Source organism: Eleutherodactylus coqui, chromosome 12, assembly GCF_035609145.1.
Source record: "Eleutherodactylus coqui strain aEleCoq1 chromosome 12, aEleCoq1.hap1, whole genome shotgun sequence".
Taxonomy (NCBI): Eukaryota; Metazoa; Chordata; class Amphibia; order Anura; family Eleutherodactylidae; genus Eleutherodactylus; species Eleutherodactylus coqui.
This window is the reverse complement of record NC_089848.1, coordinates 116,497,561-116,515,944: the sequence shown is the minus strand read 5'-3', so window position 1 is coordinate 116,515,944 and position 18,384 is coordinate 116,497,561. Positions and strand designations below refer to the sequence as shown.

Genomic DNA, 18,384 nt, shown 5'->3' with positions numbered 1-18,384 from the left:
TCTATTTATCTATCTCCTATCTATCTGTTATCTATCTATCTCCTATCTATCATCTATCCCATATCTTATCTATCTATCTATCTCATATCTATCTATCTATCTCATATCTATCTATCTATCTCATATCTATCTATCTATCTATCTATCTCACATCTATCTATTATCTATCCATCTATAGCTATCTATCTATCTCACATCTATCTATTATCTATCTCTCTATCTATAGCTATCTATCTATCTACTATCTATCTTATATCTATCTATCTCATATCTCTATCTATCTATCCATCTATCTCCTCTCCATTTATGGCCTATCTATCTCTTATCTATCTATCTATCTATCTATCTCTCCTATCTATCTATATCCTATCTATCTATTATCTATCTATCTGTCTCTGTCTTATCTATCTATATCCTATCTATCTCCTATTTATCTATTAATCTATCTCCTATCTATCTATCCCATATTTTATCTATCTATCCTTCTATCTCATATCTATATATTTCCTATCTATTTCCTATCTATCTATTATCTTTCTTCTATCTATCTCCTTTCTATCTATCTCATATCTATCTATTATCTATCTATTTCCTATCTATCTATCTCCTATCTATCTATCCCATATCTTATTTATCTCATATCTATCTATGACATATCTATCTATCTATCTCTCTCTCATATCTATCTCATATATCTCTCTCATATCTATCTATCTATCTATCTCATATCTATTTATCTATCTCATATCTATCTCCTATCTATCTATCTATCTATCTACCTATCTCCTATCTCCTATCTATCTATCTATCTCCTATCTATTTATCTATCTCCTATCTATCTCCTATCTCTCTCATATCTATCTATTTATCTATCTATTTATCTATCTGTATCCTATCTATTACCTTTCTTCTATCTATCTATTATCTATCTATCTGTCTCTGGCCTATCTATCTATATCCTATCTATCTCCTATTTATCTATTAATCTATCTATCTCCTATCTATCTATCTATCCCATATTTTATCTATCTATCCTTCTATCTCCTATCTATCTATCTCATATCTATATATTTCCTATCTATTTCCTATCTATCTATCTCCTATCTATCACATATCTATCTATCTATCTATCTATCTATCTATCTATCTATCTATCTATCTCCCATCTATCTATCTCCTATCTATCTATCTATCTATCTCCTATCTATCTATCTCCTATCTATCTATCTATCTATCTATCTATCTATCTATCTATCTATCTCCTATCTGTCTATCTATCTATCTATCAATGTATCTCCTATCTATCTATCTCCTATCTAACTATCTCATATCTAACTATCTCATATCTATCTATCTCCTATCTATCTATCTCCTATCTATCTAACTATCTCATATCTATCTCTATCTATCTCATATCTATATCTATCTATCTCCTGTCTATCCATCTCCTATCTATCTATCTCATATCTGTATCTATAGCTATCTATCTATTCATCTATCTCCCATCTATCTCCTATCTATTTATCTTCTATCTATCTATCTCTTATCTATCTATCTCCTATCTATCTCCTATCTATCTATAGCCTATCTATCTATCTATCTATTTCCTATCTATCTTCTATCTATCTATCTCATATCTATCTTATCCTATCTATCTATATCCTATTTATCTATATACTATCTATCTCCAATCTATCTATTATCTATCTATCTGTTATCTTTCTCCTATCTATCTGTCTCCCATCTATCTCCTATCTATCTATATATCCCATATCTTATCTATCTCATATCTATCTATATCATATCTATCTATCAATCTCCTATCTATCTATCTCACATCTATCTACCTCATATCTATCTACTATCTATCTATCTTTCTCCTATCTATCTATCTCATATCTATCTCATATCCTGCTATCTCCTATCTATCTATCTATGCCCTATCTATCTATATATCTATCTCTCCTATCTATCTATATCCTATCTATCTATCTCCTATCTATCTCCCTATCTCCTATCTATCTCCTGTCTATCTATATCCTATCTATCTATCTATCTATCTCCTATCTATCTATCCATCCCATATCTTATCTATCGATCTCCTATCTATCTATGTAGAGAAAAGTATGGCAGCAAACCAGGTGCAGATAAATGATGCAGAGCTTTATTCCTCCTCAAGTCACAGATACATGACGTTTCGACACAAAGTCTTTTTCAAATGCATCTTTTTCAAATCTATCTCCTATCTATCTATCGATCTCCTATCAATCTATCTATCCCAAATCTTATCTATCTCATATCTATCTATATCATATCTATCAATCTAGCTCTCTCTCATATCTATCTCATATCTATCTATTTATCTATCGCTCTCATATCTATTATATATCTATCTATCTATCTATCTCATATCTATTTATCTATCTCCGATCTATCTATCTCCGATCTATCTATCTCCGATCTATCTATCTCCGATCTATCTATCTAACTATCTCATATTTATCGATCTCATGTCTATCTATCGATCTCATATCTATCTATCGATCTCCTATCTATCGATCTATCTCCTATCTATCTATCTATCTATCTATCTCCTATCTATCTCATACCCATCTATCTCATATCTATCTATCTATATCATATCAATAAATCTATCGATCTCCTATCTATCTCATATCTATCTATATATCTTTCTCCTGTCTATCTATCTATCTATAGCTTTCTATCTATCTATCTATCTCATATCTATCTATCTCATATCCATCTATCTATCTATCTCCTATCTATCTATCCATTTATCTCCTAACTATCTTTCTCCTATCTATCTCCTATCTATCTATTATCTATTTATCTCCTATCTATCTCATATCTATCTATCTATCTATCTATCTCTCATATCTATATCTATCTATAGCTATCTGTCTATCTCCTATCTATAGCTATCTATCTCCTATCTATAGCTATCTATCTATCTAATATCTATCTAGCTATCTATCTATCTATCTATCTATCTCATATCTATCTATCTTTCTATCTCATATCTCATAAGGATGTTGATGGGGAGACAATGCGGTCTCCCACCTCTTAGTAGATTAGGTGCTTTTCTGATGGCAGAGCTACCTATTAAAAGCAGTATATGAATCATCGGTCTTAATAGATGAGGCCCACAATGCGCAGTCCCACCACCGGAAGATGCATCTAATATACTAAGAGATGCACGCCCCTTCATATATTGGGTGCCCCTTGGGCTGCCTGAGCACCAGAAAAAAGAAATCTACACTAAATAATATCTGGCATACATTTCAGCTAAAATGTGTGCCAGTTTTCTGGCAGTGGCCATGCCTCCTCTGGCTGAGCCACTTCCATATATTTAAAAATGGCAAGGTTGACTTAAAACCGAACGTTGTAGTATTTACACAAGAAAAAAATACTAGAATAAAATTGTAACTTTTTTTCAATAAAATTCTTCTGCAACTCAATCAATGGATTCCCCCTTTATTTCCTTCATGTGGGTTGCTGGTGAAAAACATTCAGATGGCTTCATGCACAATGCTTCCAGGGCAGAATATCGACGTTCCGTAGAGTCCGATAGAACATGACACGATTGTTTGCATTTGGATTCTTTGTGAAAAAAAAGTCTCTGCATGAAATCAGTATTATATGCGACATATTGAGACTCCTAGGGGTGCCACGTTACAGCTCCATGCAACTTGGAAGTTGTCCAAAGTTGTAATATGGATGAGGACTTAGGCCAGGTTCCCATATGCCAGCCATCCAACTTTTTTTTCCCTACAGTGTTGCAGTGTGGAAGGAAACTGATGCCAGAACCTATCCCATATTTATGGTACAGTTGATGGCATCTGGTACATCAGTCTTGATATTGGATGCCTTTCTCCTATAGACAGAAAAATGTTGCGTGCAGCCTTTTACTATACAACTATGGATACCGGAGCAGTACAGAGAGATCACCAAAATGTCATCAGTTCTGTCTAGAGATGAGCGAACGTGCTCTGCCACGCCCCTTTTTCGCCCGAATACCGCAATTTTCGAGTACTTCACTACTCGGGTGAAAAGTACTCGGGTGCGCCGGGGGGCGGGGAGAGGCGTGGCGGCGTGGGGGGTAGCAGCGGGGAACAGGGGGAAGCCCTCTCTCTCTCCCTCTCCCCCCCACTCCCCGCTGCAACCCCCCGCGCCGCCACGGCGACCCCCGAATTTTTTCGCCCGAGTACGGAAGTACTCGAAAATCGCGGTATTCGGGCGAAAAAGGGGCGTGGCCGAGTACGTTCGCTCATCTCTAGTTCTGTCCTCTTCTGGCATGAAAAACAACTGGCCAGACATAACTGATAGATGGGAACTCAACTTTAGACTGCACCCTCTAATTAAAAATGTACAAAAAGTCTATGTCTTCCCTCTAATCATGGTCTAAGAACATTCCTAAATTCTATATCCATCCTATAACTTATTAGTTCTCGACCTGAGCTGTAACGTAGTAGTTCTGTACCCATCCTGTAGTTTATGATGGATCTCAGCGCTGAAGATCTAGCGGCTTATTTCAAAAAGAAAATTGACAACATTTGTCAGAAAAAAACTTCCCAGTCCCTCATCAACTTTGATCCCCATTCCTCCTGCACCTTTTTCAGTTCACTCTCTGCATTTGACCCAACATCAGAAGAGGTTGTCTTCAGGCTCTTCCCTTCTTCTCACGCTGCTACCTGCATTAGGGACCCTATTCCCTCTCAAGTCTCTCTCTGCGATTGTCCTCGGTCTCCTCACAACAATATTCCTCCTGTCTCTTTCTTCTGGTACCTTTCCCTCCTCTTTTAAACATACCATAATATGCCCTTTACTAAAGAAGTTGTTTCTTGACTCGTTTTGCGCTGCCAACTACCAACTCATTTCTAATCTTCCCTTCATCCCTAAACATCTGGAACACCTCATGTACTCTTGCCTAATAAGCTATCCTTCAGATAACTCTCGTCTTGATAACTCAAAGTCTGGATTTTGCTCTCTACATTCTACAAAAAACACTTACTAAAGTGTCAAATGATCTTCTGACAGCTGAATCGAATGGCGACCACTATCTAGCAATTCTTCTGGATCTCTCTGCAGTGTTTGACGCTGTAGATAACCAACCCGTCCTCAACTATGCTTCACTCTATTGGCCTTCAATATACTGCTCTCTCATAGTTTTCCTCCCACCTCTCTGACCTCTCATGTATCGTTTTTCGTCTCTATTTCTTCTCCTCTTTCCCTTGCTGTTGGGCTTCCTCAGGGTTTGGTCTTTGGTTCTCTCCTCTTTTCTATCTACATGGCCCTTATTGGATAAACTATCAGCAGATTTGGGTTTCAATACCATATCTATGCTGATGGCACCCAATTATATAATTCTTCTCATGACATCACACCTTCGCTACTACAAAACGCCAATGATTGTCTGACCGCTGTCTCTAACATTATGTTGTCTCTCTATCTAAAAGTGGACATCTCAAAAACTTCACTTTTTGTGTTTCCACCATCTCCCCAATGACCAAACCTGATATCTCTACCTCAGTCTGTAGTACAACCATAACTCCTCAGCAGAACACCCACTGTCGTGGGATCATATTTGATTCTGCCCTTTCTTTCACTCCCCATGTTCAGTCACTTGCTCACTCATGTCACATGCACCTCAAAAACCTCTCTTAAATCCACCCTTGCTTTACTGTGTAAATATCAAAAACTCTTACTGTCATTCTTACCCACTCCCGGATCAATTACTGCAACTCCCTACTGATCGCGCTTCCCTCTCTAAACTCATCCCTCTCCAAACCGTCCTGAACGCAGCAGGCAGGCTCATCTACTTGTGAAGCAACTACATTGATGCCTCAATCTTGTGCCGGTCATTACAGTGATACCTCCACGCTGTGCCAGTTAGTACATTGATGCCTCCATCTTGTGCCAGTCACTACACTCATACCTCCATCCTGTACTAGTCGCTATATTGATACCTCCACCATGTGCCACTCACTGCACTGCTGCCCATTAAATATAGAATACAAATAAAATTCGTCAATCTCATCCCGAAAGCTTCCTGCACCGCCTTATATCTCCTCCCTCATCTCTGTCTACCACCCTACTGGTGCTTTCCACTCTGCTAATGACCCTAGACTACATTCCTCTCTAATGGGAACCTCCCACTGCTGTTTTCAAGATTTTTCCTGAGCTGCACCACTTCTCTGGAATGCGCTACCCAGGGCAATCAGAATAATTCCGAATGCTCACACATTTAAGCGAGCCCTAAAAACACATATTTAGGGAGGCCTACCATATTCCCTAATCTAAACCCTTCTCCATTTACCCTGCATCCCCCACACACCCCATCACACCTCTTATGATCGACTCACACAGCTTTAAGGGTCATTTACGCAGGACAATTATTGCACAAAAGACGTTCACTTTCAACCAGCATAAAATCATCGCTGGTTCGCTCACTTCTCACTGCGTCTAAATGCTGCCCGCTGGGCAAGAGGTCAGTGAGAAGTGAATGAAACTCAGTGGTGATCTGCCTGTCTAAATGCTCTGCTAACAACTAGTGGTGACCTGGATTTTTTTTCTTTCAGTTAAACTTTAATTAACTTTTTTTTACACAATTTTTTTAGTCCCTGAAGGGGACTTGAAGAGGTGACTGTTCGGTCACTAGGATAATACACTGCAATCAGTCTATTAGACTCTGTTGGAGGGAGAGCCAATAAGCTGAGTTATATGGCGCACATGGAGAGCTTTGTCGGGCTTCGGCTGACATAGTAACCCTTTTGTATCTTTGATTGCACTGCGGGGTGCCAATGGGTGACAGAAAGGGCCCTCTCCCCTTGTCATCTGTTTACATGCTAAAGTCGTTACTGACTGCGCATGTAAGGGGTTAAACTGCCAGGATCTGCGGTTTCTCTGCATCTGGCGGTTAGAGCAGGAGCCTAGCTGGCAGTAGTCAGCCAAGCCATCGCCTTACAAAGATGCATGTGCAGGTTTAAAGTCAGTAAAAAGGCGCATCGCGGCTTGGATGGGTATTGCGTGTTATGACGCATTTTGGGTATGTTAAAGTGCTGCAGAATAAGTTGGCGCTCTGCAAATAAAGATTCTTATTATTGTTATTTCTGTGCCCGACCCAAAATATATCGTCCCCAAAGCTTAACCTGTTTTATCATCAGTTGGGGAAGTAATGGAGCGCACATGAATGTCTGATGTATATAAAGTGCAGCAATAAGAGAGCGGTAAAATGCCGTCCAACTCGTTAATAACTTAGCGCATTATCCCCAAATTAGGGGAGATCTCAGTTTCCTTAATGAGGTTTTATTTCTTCATTTACTGCTATCAGCTCCTTATTTGTATAAATGTCTCCACAAGAGACGGGAAATTGTATTTAGAAGAAACATCGGGATTATTGGGGAATGTAGTCCCGCAGTTCTGTATCTGGGGTGTCCATTACTTACCACCGTAATGATTATTTTTGTTTTGTCCCATTACTTAGGGGGACAGGATATTTTTATGACAGAGGAGCAAAAAAAATATTACAATGCTATGAAGAAGCTGGGGTCGAAAAAGCCTCAAAAACCAATTCCAAGGCCAAAGGTAAAACGCTATTATTGTGCATTCACAAAACGAGCCGGACGTCGGCCTTATGGTTTAACGGAGTCTATCTACATGTGCAGCCGTGCTGTGAGATGGGGAAAGTGGAGCGCGTTCTATTTCTCTGCCAGTCCATAGAAATCTTATTGCTTGTCTCCAATGGGGGAGGGAAGGAAAAAAAATCGCACCGCGCTCACAAACATGCGACTGCGAGGCAATCTTTCATTTTCCCTATTGAAAATTCATGCGATTTTCATGTGTAAAAAAAAATCCCATGTTCAGCCGTGTCACGGATCCCGACGCACTGACAGCGATCTGCGCAAGTTTCCGAGAAACTCAGATCGATATTGCTCTCTAAAACTTGCGATTCTGAGTGCATGCGCGATGCTTAAAAATACATCACAGAACATGGAAGCACTTGCCACTTTTGTGTGTGTTTTTCATGCGTTAAAGAAATTGTAGGGGCAGAAATTGATCCCAATAGTAAAACGATACATTTGTTGCAGTTCAAAAAAATGTAGTATTATTTGTCCGCCATTCCATTCTAGGATTCACAGCGATGGGTCTTGTACAGGATCACCCCTACATGATACCATTGTGCTTTAATATCGCACATGTCCTGATGGGGCAACGTCTTAGAAATGAACAATATGGCCACTCTGTGCGGCTATAATGTAACTAGGATGGATTAATAAGACCTGAGAGGAAGGGGTGGGATGGCAGAGCTATGGATGGCCGAGCCTTACACCACACAAGTTGTATTCTAGGACAGGTTTCTCACAGGCTGCAAAGATGGCGGCCATTTTGTTCATTTCCTAGGCAACCCCTTTAAATTGGTATGTTAGCAAATAATAAAACAAGTGAAAATTGGTTGACCGCCTGTCGTTCATTTGTACCATTTATAAAGATATGTCTGCTGTGTTTATCCGTTCCTGATATTTGAAGTTCATTAGTTTGAAAACCTGAATTTGACATTTGATCCTCCGTACTTAACGCCTCTCTGTTTTTCATAGCTGAACTATTTTTCTTCCAGAACAAGTTTCAAGGATTCTTCTTTGATGTTGTAACCAAGCAGGCCTTCGACATCATCATCATGGTCCTCATATGTCTTAACATGGTTACAATGATGGTGGAAACTGATGAGCAGTCTGAGTACATTGAGAATTTACTGTACAACATCAACCTGTCATTTGTGGTCATCTTCTCTGGAGAATGTATCTGTAAAATCCTGGCCCTCAGATACTACTACTTCACCATCGGGTGGAACATCTTTGATTTTGTGGTGATGATTATTTCAATTGTCGGTAAGTAGCTAAATACGTTTGTTAAACCATAAATTGATTTTTGTCAAGTTCTCATTTACTAAGACTACTTGGCTGTTTACACGGACTAACTCAAGTTCCCATTACTATCACCTTTGTGCAAGGAACATAGTTAAAGGGGTTGTCCCGCGAAACAAAGTGGGGTTATACACTTCTGTATGGCCATATTAATGCACTTTGTAATGTACATTGTGCATTAATTATGAGCCATACAGAAGTTATCAGAAGTTATTCACTTACCTGTTCCGTTGCTAGCGTCCCCGTCTCCATGGTGCCGTCTAATTTTCAGCGTCTAATCGCCCGATTAGACGCGCTTGCGCAGTCCGGTCTTCCTTTCTGAATGGGGCCGCTCGTGCCGGAGAGCGGCTCCTCGTAGCTCCGCCCCGTCACGTGTGCCGATTCCAGCCAATCAGGAGGCTGGAATCGGCAATGGACCGCACGGTGCACCGCATGGTGCACCGTGGGTGAAGATCCCGGCGGCCATCTTACTTAGGTAAGTAAGAAGTCGCCGGACCGCGGGGATTCGGGTAAGTACTGGCCTTTTTTTTTTTTTTTTTCATTCCTGCATCGGGTTTGTCTCGCGCCGAACGGGGGGGCTATTGAAAAAAACAAAAAACGTTTCGGCGCGGGACAACCCCTTTAATTACTTGTCCTTCCTTCAGGACAGGTCATGAATAGTTGATCACTGGGGGTTCAGTGTTCAGGATCTCTGCTGATCAGCTGATCCCCAGGACCACTGTCGGTGCGGAGAGTGCTGGAAGCAGATAGATCTGTCTGTATTACCATGACCTGGTTTGGTAGCTCCCATTATCCTATGTCCAGATTGGATCATGTGCAATGTAGTCTATAAACAGTGGCATGCTACCAGTGAAGGCAGACCACACCTTCTATAACACCTTCAACAATAGTGTAATGATAATATACTGTATATAGTTCCACTCATCAGTGTTAGTCTTCTGAACTTAATATGTGATCACCTATGTTGTACCTGCTGTAAACATTGAATGCTTTTGCACAGTAAAACGGTCAGAAACTTTAGTGTATATAAATGAAAATTAAAGGTCGAGTTCCCAGGTCTTTATTAATATTGCTAAAGTCATTAAAGAGAATTTAAATAATCCCCAAAACCTGCAATTCTTACCAGAAGTATACACAGAACTCATGGAGCCCCATAGCGAAACTCGGAATCACCCCTTCCCCCCATGACTCCCCCCTCAGTACTTTTCCCAATTCACCCACCCACTCAACTTGTATTCCTTGAACCCCGGGCTGACAGTAAAAATGTGACTACATGTTCACAGTGTTGCTGACATCAGCCTGAGCACTCAGGGCCCAACCTGACTCCTCCTCCCAGTCTCCTGGCACTGGCAGCAGTAAGGGAGGAGTCGGATGGTGCCTTGAGCGCTTAAGCCAGCGTCAGCAACATTGTAAAAATATAAAAACATTTTTAGTGTTGGCCCGTGGTTCGGGGAATAAAGGTTCCATGAATGGGGGAGAGGCCGGGGCTATTTCGGCTCCCTCCCTGTCATAAAGGTCATTGAGCATGTCTACAACTATCTCCCGTAGAAATCAGTGGGTCCCTCCCAGTGTTTGCTCATTCGTTGGCTGATCATGGGTATATTTACATGGCCGAATCAGGTGACTGAACATTTGAGTCATGTAAAAAGCTCTTAGAGCAGGACAAAGATTAGATATCACAAAGCCACCAATGTCTTCAAAGATCACAAATCAATGGAATATATATGGCAGCAGCCTAATTGTCCGCTATGAGGAAAAAAAGCATCCGAATTGACTTCAATATGCCCGATGTGAATTATTGCTGGCCTAGTCTTGTGTTTAAAGATGCCCCGACACAAACAGTGGCTGTTGGCTGAACAATCTGGCCGATCGCTCTCTCCCAACTCCTCCAAGCACACGAATGCTGTTCATTCGGCACCTATTTCATTTCCTGCCTCCTCCAGTCACATGAATGTTCAGTTTGACTGATCATTGATGGGTTTTTTAGTGTGCAGCGGAGACTAAGCCACTACTAGACAATACTGGAAATGGCTTAAAGACGTTGTGCCGAGAGCAAAAGCCCTGTTCATATGCCTTAATAGGACATGGGAACATCTTAAAATGGGGCCAGCCCCGTCAGGATCCCCCTATATTACCCAGAAGGGAGAGACTCTCAATAACTACAGTTTCCGTTTTGGTATTACAGGTCGGGCCATTCGTATAAATGGCTATCCTGTAATACCACACAGGGAAATTTTGCAGGTGACCATGGCTTTCCCTGGCAAAATTGTCTGATTGCCAGGGGTGCAAAGAGTGGGGCCTGGAGCGATCAGCTTTTTGTCTTGGGCCACACATTCTAGGAGAGCTTTTGCATCTTGGCACAACTCCTTTAACTCTGGGAAGAACAACAAGATTAGGCATTAAAAATCAACATTCTTGTTGGAGGAGAGACAGAAGGCAGATTTAGGCAAGTTTTCACTAATATATATGGGAGTTTTAAAGGGGTAGTCTGGCTTCTGTGCAGCTGATGACCTATTTTTTTGGATAGGTAATCAGTAGTGGATGGATGGGGGTCTGTTGCTTGGAACCCCTGTCCATCAGCTGATCATCCAGCCTGCTGTTCATCAGTTGAAAAGAGTCCTGACTACCTCTTCAAATATCCTAGCCAAAGCAGCGTGGCTCATTGGCCATTAGGGGTCCTAGCTATGTTTTTCTGTCCATACCTTTACATGGGAGAGGAAAATGAACCATGTGCTTCAGTTTTCATATTTAGTTTGCTGTTAGTAATGCACCAAAAATGTCTATCCACTCATTAGAAATCCCAGTGACATCATGCACCAGATGGTAGAGGTTCAATTCTCCCATTTGCACCAGATGGGAGAGGCATTGTTCCATTCTTCCATTTGCACAAATTTTCCAGGGGAGCATGCAGAGACGTAACTTGAAGCTACAAAACCCGTAACAGGGCCCCAAATATAATGCTTTATTCATAGTACTGGGCTCCCTATATGGAGAAGGGAGGCCTGATGGGCCCCTAAGGCCCCTGGGCCCGGTGTGCGACTGCATCCTCTGCACCCCCTATTGTTACACCCCTGCATGGCCCTATAATTCCCCTCACTAGGTGCTGTCCCTAAGGAGTAACCATAGTCTTCCCCTTATACTGTACTTTCACGTGTCTGTGATATGCATGCCATTTTATGGAGGTATTCTTCCCTATCAGCACTTCTTGAAGGGGCAATTCCAATGTTGCACTTGGAAAACATATGATGGCATGCTGAGCAAATATGGTATTTAATATGACTTTACTATGTGCAAGAGTCCTTCTAATGAGAGGATTAGGAGTAACTACAGGAAGGTTTTCTTCATATCTAAAGCCTATTTCTCCACTTACCCCATAAAATATCACTTTGAAGGTTTGGTAGAAAATCAAGCCCTTCTGTAGGTAAATCAGTACAGATACTTGTACCACACAGAAGCCATTATTTCCTTGGTTTGATTATAGTAAAGGGGTTTTCCAAACTTAAAAAAACACTTACCCCACGGTAGGGAATGGCATGAAAAGTAGAATAGCCATTACTCACCTAGTCCAGTTCAGGGCCGAGTGCATGGGTATTAAAACAGGCCTCCTCCTCCACTGTTGACCTGACCCCCAGTCCCCACCTAACCCAAGCCAAGAGGCTGTAAGCTGTGTCACGGTCTCTGCTCACCTCCAGGAGTCACTGCGGCCAATCCACAGCCACAACAGGTACTGCTACTGATGACGGGCCACAGCAGTCACATGCTTTACCAGGCATGTGACTGCTGGACCCAGAAGTGATTGGAGACTAAAGTGGTGCAAGGACACACAATAAGTGAGTATACCTTTTTTAGAAGGTTTTTACCTTCTCAATACTTTTAAACATTATCCTTCATATGCAGATACAGTTGAAATTGTTGCCGCCACCAGCGTCCGGTGCAGATGCACCCTTGGCCTTATGGTTAATGTGACCCTGCCCCAGCCCCCATTGAAACAGAAAGCGATGATGTAGCATTCAGTGCTCACAGGATCACTCTAGCCAATCACTGCTCTCAGGGTTGGTTTTGCACACAACTGCTGAGGCCAGTGATTAGCTGCAACAGTTATATGAGAAATGAATATGACATCATTGCTTCCTGTTTCAGTGGAGACTGGAGAGGACTGAGGTGGTGGCGGAGGACTAGAGAGAGTGAGTAATAGCCATTTTAAATTTTTGCGCAATTTTTTACCCTATGGTAATTTTTGTATTTTTTTCAGTTGGAAAACCCCTTTAACAGTTTTGCTTCAACTACTTTCAATCTTTCCTTTTTGTATTTTTTCAGGCATTGTACTTTCAGACATCATCAAAAACTACTTTGTGTCTCCAACTTTGTTCAGGATAATACGTTTAGCACGGATCGGACGTGTTCTCCGACTGATTCGAGGAGCCAAAGGAATACGGACTCTTCTATTTGCCTTAATGATGTCCCTCCCTGCTCTTTTTAATATTGGTCTTTTGCTTTTCCTTGTTATGTTCATCTATGCCATTTTTGGCATGTCAAACTTTGCGTATGTCAAAAAGGAAGGCGGGATCGATGACATGTTTAACTTTGAAACATTTGGAAACAGCATGATTTGTCTTTTCCAAATCACGACCTCGGCTGGATGGGACGGTCTTCTCAGCCCCATATTAAACAGTGATAGACCGGACTGTGATCCCGATCTGCCGAACCCTGGAAGCACTAATTTAGGAAACTGCGGTAACCCTCCTGTAGGAATTGTCTTCTTCGTTAGTTATATTATCATATCGTTCCTTATTGTAGTCAACATGTACATAGCCATCATCCTGGAGAACTTCAGTGTGGCTACAGAGGAAAGCACGGAACCTCTAAGCGAAGATGACTTTGAAATGTTTTATGAAGTCTGGGAGAAATTTGACCCGGAAGCAACACAGTTTATCGATTACTCCGTTCTTTCCACATTTGCAGATTCGCTTGCCGAGCCCTTACGTATCCAAGTACCAAATAAGATTAAGCTGATTGCCATGGACTTGCCTATGGTTAGCGGAGACAGGATTCATTGCTTGGATATTTTGTTTGCATTCACCAAAAGAGTTCTTGGAGAATCTGGAGAGATGGATACCCTCAAGATACAAATGGAAGAGAAATTTATGGCGGCTAATCCATCCAAAATTTCCTACGAACCGATTACAACCACTCTAAGGCGCAAACAAGAAGAGGTGTCTGCCTGTATCATCCAAAGAGCCTACAGGAGCCATTTGCTTTACCGTTCCATGAGACAAGCCTCATTCCTTTATCGTCACCGGTCATGTGACGGTAACATCATTGAAGAAGATGCCCCAGAAAAAGAGGGCCTCATTGCAATCATGATGAACGAGAATTACGGGCGGCATTTGGAGAAAATGGAATCTTTGTCTTCGACTTCATTTCCGCCCTCATATGACAGCGTAACCAGGGACACGTGTGACAATATCACAGTGGAAGACTCCACCAAAAACGAGGAGTCTACAGATTGTAAAGTCTGCGCGGACAGGGACAAAGAATCGTTTGTATAATCCTTGGTTTTGATATTGTTTACAGAATGTTACGATGTACAAGTGCACAACCGTTCAGGCAGCCTTCAGATTCAATTGATTTGCTAATCAAATGAATTAACTTTTTAAGGGAACTACTGGGAACGAATGCTTTACAAGCGTTGGCGCGATCTCGGTCAACTTCGCTTTATATTTCTACATCAAGAACTTATGCAGCCTAAAGAGTAATAACAGTGGTGTGGTTGTGAGTATGCTAAAGTGTAACGGAGTAATGCAATGTATCTCTATACACAGCCTGACTGTATCCATCCATTTATGGTCTTATACTAGTGTGTTTAGTAAAGGTTCTATATGACCTTGCATCTAAGTTAAATCCAAATATCACAAGCTGCTGTAGCAAAACTATATACACTTACTGTATATGTCATGAATGGTCTTTCATAAATTTATATTTGATATTTTTTTTACAAATTTCTCTTTTTTCCAAGGGGAGAGCAGACAGATATTTAACGATCTGCGTTATAAACTCTCAAATGATGTAATATATATATATTAAAAAAAAAAAAGGAAAAAAAAACTGAAAAAAGAAAAAAAGAAAAAAAAATGAATTCTCGGATCGTGCTGCTGAAAATTGTTACAAAAATTGAACTGTTATTACAAGCTGACCTGTAATTGCTTGGCATGGGTAATGCAAATAAAGCTTTTTAAAAAAGGGTAATTAATGTCTACTAAATAAAAAGCAAAACCTGGACTATCGAATGTGTCCAAAAATAAGTTGGGAATAAGAATTCTTCTTTCTGTCAGATTCTTTTTTTTATTGTACTAGGATCTTATTTTTGTCTGTTCTTTTTTTTTTAACTCTTAGCACATATCCCCAAATCTCAGAGAAAATGGGTCTCTGGTATCAAAAGTGGTTTGGAGAAAAAAGTGCTCTTGGAGTCCATAGACGCCGATCAGAGTTTAGCATTCATTTATATATAGTAAATTGCACCAGAAAAAAAACATGTGGACTCTGGTTGCTATGGTAATAAGCCCACTTTTTGGAACATGACACTCAATGCGACACTTAAAATATCTGGACTCGTCTCAGAAGTAGGTTTTCTATTTTTCCCCTTTGCATGTTTCTTTCGTCTCGTTTTTCTGGCTACTACTTTATAGTTTATGGACAATTTCTGGAACAATATTTTTTTCACTTAAAAGCATGTATTTTGGGCTGACAATCATCTCTGCAATCAGATTTGAGTAAATATTTTGCACTGTTTGTCTTCTGCAGCTTCTACATATCGCTTTATATAGAAGATCCGTCAGTGAGGCTGGGCTTAGTTTTCAGTCTAACGCTTCTCTCTTGCATATTCTTATCAACTCATTTATGATCACAAATAAGAGGGGTCAGTAGCCCCCTATTACCCCTATTCCCCCCATTACCCCTATTACCCCTCTTACTTAAGCAGTTTTGCCCCTCTGAGAGGCTCCAATAGCCACGATACGCTCTGCACCCTGTCAAACAAAGCAGGAGAAACAGACACAGAGAAGACTAGAGAGAGCCAAGTTAAGAGAGCCTGTCTGATCGGTTATCTGAACTGCCAGAGACGAAAGAGAGCGTGAAAAGGAATCTGTTGCCCACAGTGGGAGAGGGACAAATTGTGCTGACGAGGACCGAGAAAGGAATGGAGAGGAGCGCTCCTGGCCTCGCAGGTAATGCTGTGGTATCGCTGGGGTTGGAAGAAGCTGCAACACCCGCACAGCAAGCTGTAAGTGAGGCCAGTCTCATAGGGGAGTAACGGATGACATTAGTGGTTGAGTGTTAACCCTGAGAGGGAAGCATTATGGTTCACAATCTGTATTTCTGAGAGTCGCTACTGATATCAGTTAAGTGTTATAGATATTGTTTACAAGGTATCACTTTTAATATTACTGTTATTATAGACTGCTCAAGCGTATTTTTATTCCCACGTTTAAGCTCGCTGTAGATAGCGCCGAGGTACTCAAAGGTAAAAGTTAATTGCATAGTCATTATTATTCTTTTGTTCACTTCTATTTCTGTGCTTCTAAATAAATATTGTTTACGACGGTTACTCCATCTGCTGCATCGAATCCGGAGTCCTGCATCACTGTGTCTCTGCCTGTGACCATAAAGAAGGAGCAGGAGAAGAGCAAGCAGAGGGAAACCAAACAGTTAGTCCAGCCTCACTGACGGAGCTCCTACTGAGACTCAGACTGCAGTCCATATACAGTAATATGCAGAGGCTGCAGAAGACAAACTGTGTAAAATGTTTAACCAAACCCTTTTGTGAAAATGATTGTCAGCCTAAATTACATGGATTTTAAGTGCAAAAACCCTCCTCCTCCAATACCTCCCTCAGATACTAAACTCCCTCAGGGCTTCTTTCAATAGATGGGCTTTCATCTCACCATTCTATCTAGAATGTCTATGCAATATTTCTAACATAGCTTTATCTTTTTTTGCTTTTTTCACATATACTCACATATCTATCCTCCATGTTTTCTTGTCTTCCATTCGACAGTCATTATTATCACTCAGCTCGTCAGCAGCCACAGTCTGGAGAAGACAAGATGATGGTTGGCATCCAAAACACCATGTTGCTGCATGATATGGTTTAGAACGATGTTCAGACTATTCATGTTTTGAGGATTCCTTCACTATTCTTACATGGCAATTCCTTCTTTTGTAAATCCTTGAAACGTTGTATATTAGGAGTATCTTGAGGACTGCAGTAGAATAAACAGGTTAAGCAAGAGAAAACCAAACTGGTGGGTGGTGATGCTGAAGGTTATTCTACTAAGGATGCCTACCCTTATATGACTGCTGGCTCGGTGATAAATACCATCGGGGGGGGTTAGCAACATGACTGAAAGCAGTCAACCTGTTGATGCAATGTATTTGGTTTCTGACCCACTCCTAGCAAACTGTACCGAAAAAGGGGCGAAATCTCGGAGAAGAAATCCTGTGTCTCATTGCGTTGACTGTCTCCTCACGTACCTGTGCATGTGGCTTTGGCATGGCAGAGTGGACTTGTGGCACCTTTTCTGTCAACCAAATTTGCTTGTGTGTTTCAAAAAGCGACTCAAAAGCCATTTCCTCTTTGAATGAGGCAATAAACTCCATTGTCAATGTCCTTTACGGTTCCAAGTTGTTTAATGACTGTTTGTGTGACTTTTTGGCATCCGATTATGTTTGTTCCTAAGATGTACACAGTTCTTGGACTTATGGATTGCGTCTGCTGGCATTACTTTTATTGCTAGTTTTCCATCGCCCTTACTGTAAAGAACCATTTCTATGTTGCACATGAAAGTTCACTTCTGCTCTTAAGTGATGTCCACTTGTCATTAACACAGCACATGTAAGGAAACGTTCCTTGGAGAACTTCTTGTATTGACCTTGAATATACTTGAATAAAATTATCTTTTTTGTTACCTCCGCGGCTCTTCTTCTTTACCCAACTCTGAATGAATGCCTCCCTGCTCCGAAATACTTTTTTCTTCGAAGTTCCCATGTTACTATTATACTTCATGTTCTCTCTTTTATGGCTGTCTGGAATGTACCATGCAAGGCTTCCTCCACTTAAAAGAACATTCACGTTTTTTAGAATGGTTTTAGACCATTTTAGGTCATTTTACAACGATACTACAGATGTAGTTGGTTCTCTTGGGGGTTATTTTCTTTAAAGGGAATTTGTCATATTTTCCATGGTCTCTGATCAGTTTGCAGCTTGTTATAGAGCAGAAGGAGCTGAGCAGATTAAAATGTTGTACTTCTCAAAATATGAAGAGATCACTTAAATCACACCTCAGCACAAAGGATATACTCAATGTGAACCATGGGATACCATTGGTTAACCTGCAAATTCTAGTGTTCTCTGGGGAATGCCAATCGAACTGCCTAGTGCTGGGCT

General features: G+C 40.8%; 1 protein-coding gene across 3 annotated transcripts in view; it reads left to right on the top strand.

Annotated features, from left to right (window-relative positions):
• LOC136587207 (sodium channel protein type 5 subunit alpha-like) overlaps positions 1-17,909 on the top strand; it is a 509,047-nt gene extending 491,138 nt beyond the window's left edge. For 2 of the 3 annotated variants that reach the window (XM_066585757.1, XM_066585756.1), the window contains 3 exons: positions 7,501-7,605; positions 8,636-8,906; positions 13,260-17,909. In XM_066585757.1, coding sequence (XP_066441854.1) covers positions 7,501-7,605; positions 8,636-8,906; positions 13,260-14,491 — 1,608 coding nt within the window. In that variant the 3' untranslated portion in view covers positions 14,492-17,909. The remainder of the gene's footprint in view (positions 1-7,500; positions 7,606-8,635; positions 8,907-13,259) is intronic. The other variant, XM_066585758.1, reaches the window with a different exon arrangement.
• The last annotated feature ends 475 nt before the right edge of the window (positions 17,910-18,384 follow it).